Raw genomic sequence first — 16,756 nt, forward strand, 5'->3', positions numbered from 1 at the left:
GCACTGTGGGCCCACCTCTCTGGAGGCGATGGGTGGGAGAGGGAGAGCAAAATCCCCTTGGCCTTTTGGCTAGGCCAGCATTTGTTTTCCTTTCTGCATTTCCTGCCATCCTACTAAAACCTGTAGGGACAAGTAGGGTAGGGAAAGAAGGCCCAACAGAGGGTGATGTACTTAGTAGAACAGTCACAGGTGTTGGTCCCAGAGGAGCCCTGGGTACCTGCTGGTGGGCTCGGTGAAACTTTCTGTGGTCCCCATAAAGGGTCCAATTATGTGTGGCGTGCTTTTGCTCAGTTTTCTTATTATAGCTCTGTCCACTTCTGGCACTGACCTTTGAACTTTGTGACTAAGGCCGAGGCCAACTGGGTTGATGTCCTGTGTCATCTGTCTGCAGCAGACACTGTGGTCTCAGCATCCATGATTTGCTGGCATTGTTTTGTTTAATGTGGCCAAGAACTCTGGGTGATACTAAGATGAGTCAATTTGGCAGGCAAAGAGAGAATGACTTGTTCAAAGTCAGGCCATAAGTAGCAGAGACACAATTGGAAATTCAAATTTATTTGACTCTGGCACTGACTTTCTACCAGAACATATACAACCATCCCTCCATGTTTGTGGGTTCCACATCCCCAGATGCAACCATGGTTTGGAAACATAGTTTATAAGAACTAGAATTTTTGCATAATGAATGCATATGTATTTCCTTTCTTGTTCTTATTTGCTAATCAGTACACTACAGCAACTATTTACCTAGTATTTACTTTTGCATTAGAAGCAGTCTAGAGTTGACTTGAAGTACTGTGGATAGGAGGATGGTTTGGGTTATGTGGAAGGTACTACAGCATCTTCTATAAGGAACTGGAGTGCCTTTGGGCTTTACTATCCACAGAGCAGTCCTAGACCCACCCAGTCTTCTTTGGACACTGGGGATGACTGACCTCAATCTCCCAGACCTTGCTGATGAGTCTATCCAAAGGGAAAGGAACCCTGTCCTCCATTCTGCGCACAAGTGCTGTTTGCACCTACTTCTCACCTCCACATCGGGCCCTTTGGCTACTACATGTGATAAAAGTAGACTGGGCATTATTTCTTCAACAGCAGCCAGCCTTACAGTGGGCCTGTGCCAGAAGCCCTGGCCTAGGCTCAGCCACAGGAGAGGTGGGCCCAGGCCTCCACAGATCTCTGAGCTGAACCCTCGGGTTACTGCTGTGAAGTCAGGGAGCCTGGGGCGGAGACTAGTTTCCTTAAGTCATTTACAGCCATTGGTGCCTCATGGAACTGCTACCATGGAGTCCCTGGGTCTGGGCTGTACCTGGGGGAGCAGGGAAGAGAGACTGACTCACTGACCTTGTATGTCTGATGGAACTAAAAGGAGTGCTGCTTCTCCATCTGGCTCTGTCACTTCCCAACTGTGTGCCTGTGGCAAGTAAGTCAATCTCTCCTTGCTTCTTTTCCATTCTGTAAAATGGGGAGAAAAAAACCCATGTCAAGAGGTTAATGTAAGGATTGAAATGAACTGGTGCTCATAAACCTCCTAGTGCAGTGGTCGGCATAATGCCCATGTTCCATAAAACTAATTATGGGGTTATAAGTTTAATTAGTTAACGATTTATTCAGTGCTCTTTATTGAGGGCCCACCTTCCAGACCTCTTCTAGACATGAGGAATAGTGGGAAACAACACAAAATTTTTACTTAGTTCTTATGTTTGTAAAACTATGATAATTTTTAAAATAGATGATTTGTGGAAGCTATGTTTTCTTGCATAAATTATACTGTACATAAAATATTATTGTTTTATACCATTTCAGTCACCAGTATGTCTTAAAGATTCCTGATCTATGTCTGTGGTGGTAATTCTCATCAGGGCAATTGTGCCACACCGGGGGATGCTTGATAATATCTAAGGGAAAATTCTGGTGGTCACAATTTTGAAGTGCCTCTGGCCTTTGATAAGGAGTGGCCAGAGAGGATGATAAACACCCTGCAATGTGTAGGACAGCCCCACAGATCAGAACATTTCCTGATCCAAAAATGTCAATAATGTCCAGGTTGAGAAATCATGTTCTACACCTATATTTGTATCTGTTTCTTCTTTAGATTTTTAAATTGTTGCTAGAAGGATTGCAACAGTTGGGACTTCTTATTAGCTTGTTTTGATAAGTGATCTCATTTTACTCTAGACCTCTATTTCCTGTTAATGACTCATAAAAATATAATTTTCCAGTTACAGATAGTCTTATCTCTAAACATCACATGGCACCCTATATATAAATACACTTTTCATGTGTCAGTTAAAAATAATACTTAGCAAAAGAGAGAAGAAACAAAGTGTCAAGCTGTTCCACCAGAAAATAAAAAGGATCCTGTCTTAAGTCTTTCAGCTTAACTCTTCCATTTTCTAGCAAATATTTAGTGTGCCTTTTTGATGGATCACTCAAACGTTGTTTCCCTTCCCAAAGTAGTGTTTGTGTGTGAGGGAAGCTCAGGGCCTTGGGAGGAGCCAAAGAAAGGCCCTGCTTGGTGGATAATATGAGGGCTTGGGGTCCGGCTTGGTGGACCATGTCAGTGTCCAGCACAGCAGGGTATCTGGGGGTCCCTTGGTATGCAAAAAGAATTAGTTCCAGGACCTCCATGGAGAGCAAAATCTCAGGTGCTTTAGTCCCATATAACCCAAGCACTCCTTCCCACATACTTTATCAGTTTACATCACCTGTAGATTGCTTTTATCACAACCAATAGACCTAGATGCTATGTAAATAGTTATTATCTTGTACTGGTTAGGGAAAAATGATAAGAAAAAAACAAGTCTATATATGTTCAGAACAGACACAGTTTTCTCCCAATTTGTTCTTGTTGCTGTCGGTTGAATTTGCAGACGTAGGACCTGCAAAGGCCATCTGTGCATTGAACATACATCACCTGCAGGGAAGTTCTTTTCTCTTTTGCTTCTCATGATAATATTGTATGCAATTTCACCTCGATACCTTTTTATGAAGTTAGTTTTCCTGAACTTTTCCAATGAGAGAAGGGCCAGGAAAAAATTTCTAACTTCCTCATCTGTTTTTATTTAGAATTCACAAAGGAAGCTTGCATCCTGAGGTCTCTGGCTCTGTGCCTGCTTGTGGGGGCCTGGACCTCCTCTTTTCTTTCTTTCTTCTGCTCCCATCATGCTCAGTGTTGGTCCCATTCCCACTGGTGGACGGTGTTGCTGGAGAGCCTCACTGGGGGCCACTCACATTTACCCAGGACTGGGGAGAGCAGGAATTTCCTTTGTTTCAGCTGGTTGGTCTTTTGCTTTCCAGCGAATTCCTTTTGACCTATCCATCAATCACCGTGATTGTTTCGTTGTCCCTCCTGTGTAGACATTAATATCGTGAAGGTCTTGTGTTAGTGGTTTGTTTCCCCAGGCATTTGTATTTGGGAGATTTTCTTAGTCTGTTTGGGCTTCTGTAACAAAATAACTGAGGCTGGATAATTTGTTAAAAACAGAAACTTATTTCTTTATAGTCTGGAGGCTGGAAGCCCAACATCAAGATGACAGCAGGTTTGGTGCCTGGTAAAGCTCTCATGTGTGCTTCCAGGATGATCTTGAACATTGTGCATACAAGAAGAGCAGAAGAAAATTAACCTGCTCCTCAGGTTTTCATTGGAGCCCTTTCTCCATGAGAGCTCATCCCTAATCACATTATCACCTCCTAAAGACCCCATGTGTTAACACCTTCACCTTAGGGATTAAGCTTTGACATATAAACTTGGGGGACTCATTCAGAACCCAAAGGCTTCTCAGAGTTATTTTGTCATCAAGTTTTATTATAAACCTAGTCTATGGGCTTTGAGTTCTACTCTGTAGTTGCATTGTTAATTTCTATTTGGGAGTTTGGAGGGAAGGAACGTGATGCTGATGCCCTAGTAGCCACCTTTTCATAAGCCACTCCCCTCTGGTGGACTCACACATCCATCTCTCCCGGTCAGGGTTGGTTGCACCCAGACTTAGATCCATGGGTTGCGTGCAGTTTGTCATCTTCCCTGCTGCACAGTGCTCCCCTGGACCCAGCGTGTGTGACCTCCTGCTATTGGCTCCCTACCGCATCTCTGGAGACTGGGCTGCAGAAGAGTCACTGAGGACATACTGTGCAGTCCTACTCTCCTTCTGCCCAGGCCCACACCCAGGAAATGCTTCCCTTACTTTCCCTGTTTGACCCAAGCTAGATCTCCTCTGGAGCAGGTCTGTAAAACTCTGTTGTTGGATCTTCAACCATTGCTTTGAATATAGAGGAGGTTTTTAAGCTGGGCAAACCACTTTCCCATTTAGGCCAAGCTGGCCTGCAAGACTGTTGATATTCTAGCTCTGTGAGCCTCAAACCTGGTTCTGTGTTAGGATCATCTAGAAAATTTTAAGCAGTGTGAATGCTTGGCGGATACCAAATGAATTAAATTAGACTCTCTTGAAATGGGACTTGGACATAAGCCAAGGCTAAGAGCCAGGCTCAGGGACTGAAGGCAGCCAGCACAGAGATTTAAAACATGAGTGACCCTTTTGTTCTAGGTGATAACCTGCCAAGTCCCTGAAGGACACTGACCAATTTTGAATGAGTGCCATAGTGGCAGTGTGTGAAGGTTTGCAATATTTGGGAAGCTGCAAAGCAAAAATACTAAGATGTCTTTAGCATGTATGGGATCTGTCCCAGATGCTTTTATTCATCATTTCTTTGCTTCTTTTCTTGCTTCTCTATTAATATCTAAGCACTATAATGTTTACTTACCTTTGTGAGCTTTTCAATCTAATAGCAAATTGCAGTGTATTTTTCAGTTTTTGCTTTATTCATACTTCATTAAAATTTTTTTCCATCCATTTCCCTACTCATGTTATTAGAAAGTTATATACTCTTAGTATGTATCTTCAGTGGTTAATTCAAGTTCTTTAGTATGCACATCTCACAAACTCTAAAGTTAGTATATCCGTATTTGCCCTAAACAACTTTCAAACATTAATCATCCTATTCTCTGCTGCTACAATGTTGTCTAGTATGATAGTTTTTCCTTCAAACCTTCTAATTATCCATTTGTTATGACCCCCCCCCCCACCAAGCCTCATGTGGTCATAGGTGAGGCTTTTCAGAGGTGGCTGGGACTGATTCATGGTGCAATGCTAGGATTAAGGGTGTGAGTGCTGCTTGGCCTAAGAGCTGGAAGCCTGGATAAGATATAAGGGACAGAAAGAGGCTCCACTTTTGGTGCTTGCTTGATTTTGCTGTCTTCTGCCTTCCATGAACTGCTTCTCCTCTGTGATGCCCCTCTACCATGTGAACCAGCCAACTATGGACTAAAACCTCTACAAACTTTGATCTGAAGGCTGGGTGTGGTGGCTCATGCCTGTAATCTCAGCACTCAGGAGGCTGAGGCAGGAGGATTGCTGCAAGTTCAAGGCTAGCCTGGGCTACATAGTGAGTTCAAAGCCAGCCTGAACTACATAGTGAGACCCTGTCTCAAAAAATCAAAATCAAAACAAAACAAAAAGCTGTGAGCTGAAATAAACCTTTCCTCCTTCAGCTTTGGATGTCATATATTTTTGTCCTGCAACAAAAAAGTAAGTAAGACACCATTATTATCATTTGAGGTTTCTTTTTCTTTTAGATAGACCTGCAGCATCTGCATTCATCTTACTTATGGTATACTCTCTGTCCGAAATAATTTTTCTTTTTCTCGAACTACAATCTCTAGAATTTCATTCATAGTCAACTCCTTTAATTTTTCCCCATGAAGATGGCTTTATTCTGTCCTTCTCCTTGAAAGATAGTTTTAGTAAACACAGCTATTATTCTCTCAGCACACTGAAAATATTATTCCAATGTCCTCTCGCTTGTATTATTATGACTAGGAAGCCAGCCCTAAGTCGGATCATAGGGAATCTGCCCTTTCTCTTTGGTTGATCAAAGGAGACACTGAGAATCTTTGCACTATTTCACTATTATATGTCTTTGATCATTCTCAACCCTCATTCCTTCAATATTGAGTCTTCTCTTCTCTCTCCTCCCCTTTCCACCCTCCCTTTTTTTAGGGGGAGGAGTTTAGTTGTTAGACTTTTCATTCCATCCTCCCTGTCTCTGAACTTCCCGAGATTTACATTAAGCTTTTGTCACATTCACATGAATGACTCTGGATGTGCCTCTCGTGGTCTGCATCCTGACTCTCCTCCCCTCCCCTTTTCTCCCCACTCCTCAACATTGATATAGAATCTGCCAGCCTTGGGGGATACTTCATACACCTTTCAATACCTTGCAGCACCCATCCCGACTCCCACAGGCTTCCTCAGTCTCCTCTTTCTGGTGTCTTTCACAGCTCCTTCTGTCCTCAGCAGGATGGACTGGGTGTGGGTACTGAGTCTGAGGACCTGAGTTCAAATTCTGGCTCCACCACTTAGTAGCTCTGTGTCCTTGGGAAGTCATTTGTTGCCTTACTTACTTTGTCCTCACTGAGGCACAATACCCAACACCCACAACTCTAAGGAGGAAAGACTTATTTAGGCTCACAGTACATAGAGGTTTCAGTCCATAGTCAGCTGGCTCCAAGGAAGGGCAGCATGGCAGAGGAAAAACAGTTCATTGCATAGAGTCAGAAAGCAGAGAGAGGGATCAAGGAAGGAGATAGACCCTTCCAGGTCACACCCCCACAGTGACCCAGCTCCTCCAACCAGGCTTTCCTTCCAAACCCCATTTAGCTATAAACTCATCTGTGGACTAATCCACTGAAGCGTATCACACCCCTGTGATCCAATCACTTCCCAAAATCTCCACCTATGAGTGCATGAAGCTTTGGGGGGACATCTAGATATAACTTATAACACTTGTCTTCATGATCCTCAGTGTCCTCAGTTATCTATGATGAAAGGTTGTGAGGAAGATTAAATGAGTTGAGAGTCACAGTGGCCCCAGCTGGTGCCTCCATGCTAGCTCTGACATAAGCTTTTCCTGGGACCTTAAGTGCGTCCTGTGGCCTTTATGCTTCAACATGGAAGCTGGTTTTGGGAGGTTAGTAGCCAGGGAGCTGAGACCTCATGGTGCAGCTGTAGAAATAGAGTCACAAAGTAACCTGTGGGCAAGGACACCCTTTGGAGCTGAAATCCCAGGTTGTGTTTCTCCAGGGTGTACCCCTTTGTCCTCAGAATTAATTCCAGAATCCTTCCTTGGTGTGGAGACCCTTGTGGGCTGGATGCCTATGACCTCTGCACATCTTTCCAGTGCCCAGCTCCTGTCTCAGCTCTCACTCCAGGAGGACCTCAAGAACCTCCCGCAAGTATTCTGCATTCATTGCATGATCAAGCTGCCCTCCTTGCTTTGTCCCTCTGCTTTCACCTTTCTGGTTTCTGTCACTTTTTTTTTTTTGGTACTGGGCATTGAACTTGGGTCCTTGCGCTTGTGTGGTAGGCAGCAGAACTGCTGAGCTAAATCTCCAGCCCTCTGTGACTTTTATACTGGGTTCCAGAACTGGGAGTGAGCTGCCTTTCCTAGGTACTTCCATGGTTCCTGAGCCCGTGTCTATGTGACCTCTATTGCTACTGGTTATAGTGAGCCCTGATTAGTTGGCTTCATGTTGCTACAGTGAAATACTTGGGGCAATCAACGTTATAAAGAGAAAAGGATTATTTAGCTGTTGTGACCTCTGCAGAGAAATGGCTCCATAGCTGAAAGGTGGGAGGCCCATGCTTGTTTCCCAGTCATTCTCCACTTGGCTAAGGTTCAGGGAAGGGAGATGGAGAGGGAGAGTGGATGGGGCAGGGACACTGAATAGCTTCTCCCTTCCATGTCTTCTTTACTTTTCATCACTGGAACAAAATACCCACCACCTTCAGCCTAAGGAAGGAGAGATTCATTTTGGTTCACATTTCAATTCATAGATAGCTGGCTCAAAGACAGGATGGAATGGCAGAGTGGCACAGTGTACAGGAAGCAGAGAAGAAAATGAGGAGCCAGGGAGGGAGCTAATCCATTCCAGGCTGTGTCCCCACTGATCCCCCTCTTTCAACCACATGCCACCTAACAGCACATGAGCTTTCAGCCTCCATAATCCAATCACCTTTCAAGAGCCTCACCTATGAGTGCATGAGGCTGTTGGAAGACAACTACATAGAAACCATAGCAGTCAGTTTTCTGGGCAACACCCTTTGTCTCTTGAAGCCAAAGGCGTTGTTTTGCCTTGGACCTTGCGCTAAATCACAATTTTAATTTCAAGGTAGGCATGGAAGGGGGCAGAATCCACAGATGGCTGGAGAGTCCCCTAGGAATGGCCTGCTTACTGGCTCCTTTAGTGTAAGTTGCTCTCAACAGTCTGGATTGCAGGAGGAGGTGGGTGTGGAGCAGCCAAACCTGCCAGTGCCATGACGTTTGCTGGTACCAGCATAGGTGGTCTCACCATTAGTGCATGTGTTGGTACCTAGTGCATCCAGGACAACTAGCTATAGTGTGTTAGATGTTTATTATGATTTTGGGCACTGTGCTGTGCACATTCAAGCATTAACTTAGTTCTTAAACTGCCTTTTAATATGTGTTATTATCAGTACCAGGAAATATATGAGTCACCAAACCAGTAATACACCAGGGTCTCTGTAGAACAAGTCCCCAAGCTGGGATTGAGCTGATGCTTTTGAACTCTGCCCTGACATTGTGGGCATTTAGGACCTACAGAGAAGACCTGAGGTTTCTGTGTTGCTCTGTATCTTTGGGGAGTAGAAGTTCAAGGGATGATGAAAGAAAATGCCAGTAAAGGACCACAGGGAGAGAAAGTGGGGAAGGCAATGGAGAAGACAGGTGAGTGGTCAGAAATGGTGCAGGTCTGACCCCTTTGGGGGAGAGGAAAGAAGAAACTCCCCTTGGTTAGGCTGATGGGGAGTCCAGAGCAAAGACTCCCCATAACAGTCCTGGGCTGGGTGGCAATGGCAGCTCTCCCACCCCTGTGCTCAGTGGTTGGCTGGGGTTTGGTGTCTCTAGGGTGTATCCTCAAGGCTGTGACACTGCTGCTTGTAAATGTCTCTCCTAAAGGGGTGGCTAAGCACAAGCTCTATGGCAGCTACTGGCTCTAGCCTTGAAGTGTCCACAGCCTGTTTACCAGACCACCAGGGTGTTTGGGTGGGATGTTGTGAAGACCCAATGTGGAATGTCCAATGCAACCTTCTGGTACAGATACTATTTCCTGATTGGTTGAACAGGCTGTACACTGAACACAGGTACCCCAGCATGGGGGCCAATTGGACATAGCAGGGGGTTGACGTGCAGGCACCCTCAAACCCATCCCTAATCAAGCGAAGGCCTTTGCTGTGTGGGGTCAAGCACTCAGAAGATCATCTTTTTCTAACCGGCACAAAGGTGGGGAGAGTGTAGAGGAGACTGGTAGCCTTCTCTTGAGAGAAGAGGAATTGGGCCTACCTCGAGGAGTCAAGGGCAATGGGGACAGAGCAGGGGATGGGACAGGTGGAGGCATTAAGTAGTGAAGTCTTCAGTACGAGGAAGTGAGCGGTAAACCTAGAGAGGGAGGTGATTTACAGGACCAGCGAGCCTCATCCCCTTTGACTGTTCCTGGGTTTGGTTTTCAAGGGAAGGAGACAAGACGGGGCCATTTTGGTGTTGCTGGTCAACTGTGGATATGAAAAAGTCAAGTCCAAAAGATGACAAATGCTGTGGAGGGCATGGAGAAAAGCGTGCCCTTGCATATTGTTGTTGGAGGTGTAAGTTAGCACAGCCCCATGGAACGGTTCAGGGAAGGCCCTAAAAAAGATTAAAAGTAGAGCTATCTTCTGATCCAGCAATTCAGCCTCTGGGAATACATCCAAAGGAAATGAAGTCTATCTGTTAAAGAGTTGTCTATATTTTTATATTCATTGCAGCACTAATCATACAGCCAAAGTTTTGGATTAACCTAAGTATCTATGATGGATAAATGGAGAAAGGTAATGTAGAGTGCTTTAAAAGATGAAATCTTGTCATTTCTGACAACATGAATGAACCTGGAACACATTATTTTAAGTGAAAAGAGTCAGCCACAGAGGGACAAGTACCACATGAGGTCACTTACACGTGAAATCTAAAAATGTTGAACTCGTAAACACTGATGGTAGCGATGGTGGTGATAGGGGCTGGTGAGGGGACACCGGGGAAATGTTAATCAAAGGATGCAAAATTTCAGTTAGACAGGAAGACTAAGTTCAAGAGACTTGTTGCACATTGTGTTGATTGTAGTTTGTTCATGAGTACTTTTGTTTGCATATAACTTGATTCTCAAACAGAAGCATTTGGCAAAATTTTGGTTTTGTTTGCAAACTCTGTATTGGGTGACAAACACAATTGCAGCCATCTTTCCCTCACAAACACAGTTGTGGCCATCTTTTCCAAAACTGGAACAGATTGAGTTTGTAAATGGAGGTACTTGTACTTTCACTGTACTTGAAAACTGTCAAGAGAATATATCTTAAGCATCACAAAAATTTGATATGTATGCTAGGTAATGCTTATGGTAAGTAGTTTGACTTACCCATTTTTCAGTAGATACACATATCAAAATGTCATGTTGCATACCAAAATCTATACCATTTTTGTCAATTAAAAAAAATAAAACAACTAAAATATTAAAATGATACTTGTTTGGAAGAAAAGAAGTAGACAAGCTGAGTCCTACTCAGATGTAACTGTGAAGTCCCCACTCTGTCACACCACCATATTTCCAGCCCCAGCCAGAGTGTGGTGCAGCATGAGGTGCTTGGTGGGGTTGGGAGTGATATCTGGCCCTTCTTTCCAGCTCCCACGCTCTCCTCTGTCTCTCTCACTTCCCCTCTTAGCCTGGTTGGGGACAGGGTAGCTAGCTTGACTGACTGTCTTTGATATGAGTCCTAGTAAAGGAAGAAACTGGTTGTTCTCAAACATAAGGCTATCTTTAGAGGGGGGAGCATCTGATAGCACAGTTGCACTGTGTCCTGTCCTTTGGCCACCAGGAAGGGGAGGGTGTGTGCCATGTTGGGTAGGCAAGCCATGGGAGGGGATCTGACCACAGGTAACATTGGGAACAACCCTGTGGACTCAGTAGGGGGTGGTCCCAGGTGGGTAGCAACTCTCACAGTCACAGAGATAAGCAGCTCAGCTACTCCTATTCCTCTGCTTGGCACTGACCATGATAGTCCTGTTGGCTGAATGCACACAAGGGGCCAACAAATGGGTATGCAAAGGGACAGTCCATTGTAATTTATTTTTCCTTCAAAACAGCAGAAGATCCCAGGACCCAACATCTCCACAGCTATTCTCCTGTAAAAGCCATCTTGAATTCTGTATGACTCAAAAGTCCTAGCATGCCTTTGAAGTAGATGGTTATGGTGACTTCCATGTCAAAGGACATTGGAGAAGTTAAGGACTTCCCAAGAGATCTGATAGGGGAGGGCAGAGTTGGGGAGTAAGTTTGTCTCTTCTGACTCCCCCTCCTCTTCTTGGTCCCTGCCATCCAGAATCTGACCCACCACACAGTCCCTCACCATTTTTAGGAATTAGCTTTCTATCACTGTGACAAAATACCTGGGAAAAACAACTTCAAGGGAGAAAATGTTTTCAGACATTTAAATCGATGGTCACTTGTCTCCATTGCTCCTGGGTGAGGCAGAACTTCATGGTGGGGACTGTGTGAATGATGCGGACAAAGACTACTTCAAGGGAATGTCCTTAGTAACCTACTTCCTCCAGCTAGGTCCTGCCTCCTAAAGGTTTCACCACATCCCAATAACTCCATCATGGGACCGACCAAGCCTTCAACACACCGATCTTTGAAGACTTTTTAGATCTGCGCCATAACATTCACCAGTGTATATACAGCTCTAGTGCCGGGTGTGACTTCCATTCTGTGAGGAAATCACACCTGTGTAGGATGGCAACACCTTAGGGAATTCTGTTCCTTTGTCAGAGGGGAAGTTACAGCTTAATTCTGTGCCCCTTTTAAGAGAGTTAGCATTTGGAGGGAGGAAATTATTTTAGGCCATAAGGGAGGATACTGTTTTCAGGATGTCACTTATGGTACCAGAAAGGTAAGTGAGGCCATGGTCATCAGTCATTCCAGGGAGTCATGAAAATAGGACTCTAAGTCTCTCCACAGAGCTGTGCCTGCTGACTTGTATCTGTAATCAATAGATGCTATAATTTTGGCTCATTACTAATTCCTTGCTAAACCAATTAATCCAATTTATGGTGGCTTAATTTGGAGGAATGTGTGCTCAACTCAGGGCCTGGTAGAAACTGCCCCCATATCCACAGCATTCTTTGGGATAAGCTGCCCCTCTGTGGATGGAGAGAAGCACTGGTCAGTTCCAGGTCCTTCTCCTCCCTTCCTAGCACCCTAAACAGCAGGGTCTCTGTGTGGACTGAGCCGCAGGGTGAGGGGCAAGGGTGAGTAGGGGAAGGAAGGGAAGGAGGTGAAGAATCTGCTGACTTTTTAAATTTTAATATTTTTTCCATCAGGAATTATTAGCCGAGAAAATGCAGAAGATCTCCTGGAGAACATGACCGAGGGTGCCTTTCTGGTCCGAGTCAGTGAGAAGATCTGGGGTTACACCCTTTCCTACCGCCTGCAGAAAGGCTTCAAGCACTTCCTTGTGGATGCATCTGGGGACTTCTACAGCTTCTTGGGAGTGGACCCCAATCGCCACGCAACCCTCACAGATCTCATTGATTTCCATAAGGTATTTCTCTTCAGCATGCAGGTCAGGCATGAAATGAGTAGAAACGTGAGAGACCAAGGAAGCACAGGAAGTGAGCGGGATCCATATCATGGGCCTCAGAATCTCAGGGATCTAGAGCACCGGGGTCGCGGGGGGGAGACCAGCGGTTTTTCAGGAGCCCACTGCCCCTCCTTGCCTCATCTTCTGACTCATTGTGCCCCTGTCACCCTGCTCTCGGGCTTCTTCTCCTTGGATTCTTGGTGCTTGGGGTTGTCAGTTCTTCCTCCAAGCCCATTCTTGGTCTCAGGAGCACCCTGTGGAGCAGGCTCTAGCCAGGTCTCTTGTAGCTTCCAGAGTTCACTCCAGCACAGTGGGCAACCCTGTTGTCAGAGCAGCTTTTCTAAGCATGGACTAAACAACTTCTCTTATCTGAACTGCAGCTTTACCACTCATTTCATGTGTGACCTTGGGAAACATCAGTAGCAACTGGGAAAAAGGCAAAGGTAAAACTCAGTGCTGCAGAAGGGAAGGGCCATGGGTGTTAGCTGCTCAGGGCTCCACCGTCTGCCCGAGCTCTGCAGGCATAGAAAGGGCCACAGAATCACCAGGCCATCTCACTGAGCTTTGATACAATAGGGCCTCTTGGATTTGTGTTGCTTTCGCTTCATCCCTTCATGGCTGTACCTGGAACAGGAGAGATATGTAGCATATAACTTGGTCTTATGATCAAAGCGCACAGCAAGCCACTCATCACAAATATCTGTACATTGAGTATAGAGTGCTGCCCAGAAAACATGACTAACTGGGAAGAGGGCAGATCTCTACTTGTGTCAAGAACCAGAGGAAAGAGGGAAGGGAGGGAATGTGTGGATGCTGCACCCTTTTCTGAATCGAGCCTCCAGCCTTTTGTCTCATCCACTCCCTCCATTACTCCTCACACAGCCCTGCAGGGGATGTACATGAGCTCCAGTGCCGAAAACCAAGGCCAAGGCGGCTGAGGAAGTTGGTTGAACTCTCCCAGCTGGTGCCACCTGGGTCCAGGAGTTAAGCACTAGGCTGTGTGCCTCTAAAGCCTGTACTTTTCCCAATAAATCCCAAGATTTGTTTGTCCTGACCAATATGAGCTACTCTACCAGCAAGGAGTGCCTTGTCCCTTTGTTTCAAGCAAAGTGTAAATGCCCATCTCTCATGGGAATTTTCTGAACAACAGCGCTGGACCAGCTATCTTTGAAGGTCTTTATTCTCTTCCCAATCTAAACTTTTGAGATTGACAATACAAATAGATATTAACTATGACATGGGCATCTGGATCTGTATAAATTAAAAATTTAATTACACAATTCATTCATGATTACATTTTAAGAAAAATCAAATGCAATACAAAATGAAAGCCTCATTAATTTCAAATCTTTGCTTTTATACTCAGAATGAATCACAGTTTTGCACACACTTATCCATGATTTCCTGGGTAGTCACATCAAAACTGTGTTCTTAGGAAAATACATAGTTTTAATATTTTTCACAGAAATTGGTTAGTTCTTCATATACATCTCAGCAACTTGATTTTCAAAAGAATACCCTGAATACATCTTACAGCATCATATTTAAAAGCATCATCCCTGGAATCAAAGTACTGAGTTTACATTCCAGCTTCATTGCTGTGTGTGACTTTGGGCAGTTACTTTTGTGCCTTTATTCCCTCCTCAGTAAGAGGGTTTGATAATAGCACTTACCTATTAGGGGTATGGTGAGGTATCAGCAAGGCCTCAGTATGTAAGACAGTATGCCCAACACTTACAACTTATCAGACTGTGTTGGCTGCTATTAAAATATGTTGATGAGATCTTTGGTGTCAGTACATGCACCATCCTGGTAAATGCCCCATGGTATTCCACTGTATGGATGCATGTTACAGTTTAATCACCTGCTGTCTTCTTACATCTACTTACCCACATTCTGGGTTTTCATCGTCATGAACACTACTGCAGAGACTACTGTACTATGTATATGTCACCATGTCACTATGGATACATGCTGAGTATCCCCGGAACTGGAATTGCTGGAGAGAAAAGTATGCACATTTTAATTAGAAAAGATCTGCCAGATTGCCTTCCAAAACATGGTGCCAATTCATGTTCCTGCCAAAACTGCATGAGGCTGATTCCCTACACCGTGCCAACACTAGGAATTCTCAATCATTTAATTTCCCCATCAGATAGGCTGACACTGTATCTCCCTATTGTTTGGTTTGCATTTCTCTGATTACCGCAATGCTGAGGATTTTTTTTTTCATGCACTTAATGGCCCCCTGGATTTCTTCGTCTGTGATTCATCTATCTGTTCATATCCTTTGTCTATTTTTCTATTTAGATGTCTCTTTCTTATTGATGCCACAATTCCTTCAGCTGCTAAATTGCTCTTTAGTTATGTCCTTTCTGCTTTTCAGTTCTACTGACATTTTTCTTTTTAATTTAACTGGTCATGGTTTTCATTTGCAGATCCATTTTTTAAAAATAATAGCCCATTCTTGTTTCATGGATGACTTATCTTATTCCACTGAGAAAGTTAATACACATCTCTTAAAGTCTCCTTCGGTTTGTTTTTATAAACTTGATAATTTCTCAGGAATCAGTTCTGTTACTGAGTTTGGCATCTTGCTTTTATAGTTCTGGTTGTTCTCAAATATTTATAAATTTTGGGCTCTGAGGTGAATTTTCAACTTTAAGTTTCCTGTTTATTCATGAGGGGACACATTTCTTTTTCCCAAATCAATTCTTTCTATATTATAGTTGACAGTGGGCAACTCATCTTTTGGATCTCTTTGGCCTCCACTGAAACTGTTTGCTTCTCTTTTTTTTGATCTGCCTGAGACAAGTGCCTGTCTGGAGTTTTGCCCTCAGGCTGTCCAGACTTGCGCTGGTCCTTGTCCCACCCAGAATCCATGGAAAATCTCATCCTGTGGGCATTTGTTTTACAATGATTGTTCAACATTTTACTTTGTTGATGGTCATCCCTTTTATTTCCCAGTACTTTAACATTTATGTCTTCTTAAAGCCAGATTTTTCACTGTTGTTTCTAAAAGTTAGAAAGAGGGAAGCAGACATATAGTCTTAGTCTTTCTGTTTTGAACCAGTTTCTTTTTGATGAGTATCTAGAGTCCTTTCTTGGTTATAAGTACGTTTTTTCTTTTTTCCCCCCCTTTTAGGAGGAAATTATCACTGTTTCTGGGGGAGAGTTGCTGCAGGAACCCTGTGGACAGAGGGACAGCCCACCAGACTACCACCTATTGTTTGAATGATAGCTTTTCTCTTCATCAATTGGGTTTCTTGGGATACTTTTTAAAAAATTTAAACCCAGCTTAAAAACTTCCCAACTCAAATCCCTATCGCCTTCATCAAGACACACCACAACCTAGAGGCACAAATGGATTAGTATATCTTAAACGATACAAAATACGTGGCATTTATACTACTCGTCCCATCTCTGTGTTGGGGCCAAAAATTGGTAGTGGCCGATGCAACCTGTTTTGTGGAGAATTTATCTATGACCCCAAAAGATGAAGCCTATTTGTCATGGCTGCCTTGAATCACACTCCCAGAGTGCAGGGACCATGTCTTGATAATTTAGAATAATTCTAGTGCTAAACCCTGAATCTAACACATGGCAGACTTTCAATAAACATTCGTTGAGAAAATGCAGTTCTTCTGAAAGTTTTCCAACATGAACCTGCAATAATTATTTCTGAATTCTCACACTTTATAAAGCCATAGAAGTAACAAGAAGAATTGCACAAGATTTAGATGATGAACACAGATGTGAAATTCTTCCTGATGTTCATCACGCTCATTGATATTTTCACTGGAATACCTGAGGCTTCTAAACCCCAGCTTTTGGGACAGGTGACAGATTCTGCACTACCTTCCTTCTTTAATTTCTCTTCTTCCACCACCCTCTGTCTTTGAGTCATATTTTAGCTCTGGTTTTGCAATATTAAAGCAGCGATCTTAATTATTCCTGCAGATGTGCCCAAGACCTAGAGTGAATTATTAATCCAGGAATGGGGTTTAGGCAAATAA

General features: G+C 44.0%; 1 protein-coding gene across 3 annotated transcripts in view; it reads left to right on the forward strand.

The window, feature by feature from the left end:
• Positions 1 to 16,081, forward strand: part of Sh2d4b (SH2 domain containing 4B) — a 93,256-nt gene extending 77,175 nt beyond the window's left edge. For 2 of the 3 annotated variants that reach the window (XM_033766214.1, XM_033766237.1), the window contains 2 exons: positions 12,481 to 12,701; positions 15,886 to 16,081. In XM_033766214.1, coding sequence (XP_033622105.1) covers positions 12,481 to 12,701; positions 15,886 to 15,978 — 314 coding nt within the window. In that variant the 3' untranslated portion in view covers positions 15,979 to 16,081. The remainder of the gene's footprint in view (positions 1 to 12,480; positions 12,702 to 15,885) is intronic. The other variant, XM_010629539.1, reaches the window with a different exon arrangement.
• Positions 16,082 to 16,756: the final 675 nt, after the last annotated feature.

This window comes from Fukomys damarensis, unplaced genomic scaffold, assembly GCF_012274545.1.
Source record: "Fukomys damarensis isolate Sample0158 unplaced genomic scaffold, DMR_v1.0_HiC HiC_scaffold_1, whole genome shotgun sequence".
NCBI lineage: Eukaryota > Metazoa > Chordata > Mammalia > Rodentia > Bathyergidae > Fukomys > Fukomys damarensis.